Below are 992 nucleotides of genomic sequence, written 5' to 3'. Positions count from 1 at the left end.
CAGCCGGGAACGAAGACACAGCGGTGGAATGCTCCATCCGCGTGTGTTTCGAAATTGTGATAGCTCCCTAGATTATTTACAGCGTGGAATTCGCTGCCCGAGCCGGAGATCCAAGCGCTAGTCAACGCCTGGCACGGCGTCTAGAAGCTCGGAAGTCTGTTAGACTACACGGCCGACTTGAAGCGGCGCAAGAGCTTGGCCAAGGCGGCGTTCAGTCAGACGTGGAAAATCTGGATGCGGCGCGAGCTTGTCTCCGAGAGCAACTGCGCTCGGCTCTACAAGGCCTACGTGCTGTGCGGTGCTTCTGTAAACTGTGGCACGTGGGCCCTGACTCCGACGCAGCTCGATGGCCACGAAGCCTTCCACCGCCGCCAACTGCGGCTGCTGCTCGGCATCTTCTACCCGCACCTAATCCTCGAAGCCGACTCGTACGCTCGCTGCCACAACGAGCCGCTCCGCGGCCTCGTCAAGCGCCATCGGTGGCGTCTGTTTGGTCACGTCCTCCGCTCCCACACCGACACCCTAGCAAAAAATGCCATGACCGCCTACTTTGCACCGTCCAACGAAGCCAAGTTCACAGGCAGGACCAAGACAACGCTGCCAGTGGTGCTCCATCGCGACCCCCAATTCGTCGGTAGGTCATTGCTCACCACCGAAGACCTCGACGTCAACCGCACCACAGCCCAAGATCGATGCGTGTGGAAGTGCCTGACCGAGAAGATCACGACGACGAGCCTCGACCGCCGATCGCCACCCACGACTGCTGGCACGGATATGAATGTAGACGATGTAGGCCACCGCCCGACCAAGAACCCGGCCGCCGCTGGCAAGCGCGGATTGACGCCCTCACCAAGAATTTGCTGCTATGCGTCTGTAAGGAGAAAGATACTGCCAGTCTCGAATTTACGTAACGTAAGGGACCAATTGTTTGTGCACTTTTTGAGACCTCGAGGTAGACTTCATGTTGCTCAGCGTAGAGGCATCGGATTCAA

The 992-nt window shown here is 58.5% G+C and overlaps 1 protein-coding gene across 1 annotated transcript; it reads left to right on the top strand.

Moving 5' to 3' along the window:
- Nucleotides 1–144: 144 nt before the first annotated feature.
- On the top strand, nt 145–789 carry H310_15381 (hypothetical protein; the record flags this gene model as incomplete). Its single annotated transcript, XM_008883357.1, has 1 exon — nt 145–789. A coding segment is annotated over one exon (645 nt), but the record flags the coding sequence as incomplete, so codon positions are not given.
- Nucleotides 790–992: the final 203 nt, after the last annotated feature.

Source organism: Aphanomyces invadans (assembly GCF_000520115.1).
Source record: "Aphanomyces invadans strain NJM9701 unplaced genomic scaffold supercont1.413, whole genome shotgun sequence".
In the NCBI taxonomy this organism is placed as follows: domain Eukaryota; phylum Oomycota; class Saprolegniomycetes; order Saprolegniales; family Verrucalvaceae; genus Aphanomyces; species Aphanomyces invadans.
This window is presented reverse-complemented; position numbering and strand designations above follow the sequence as displayed.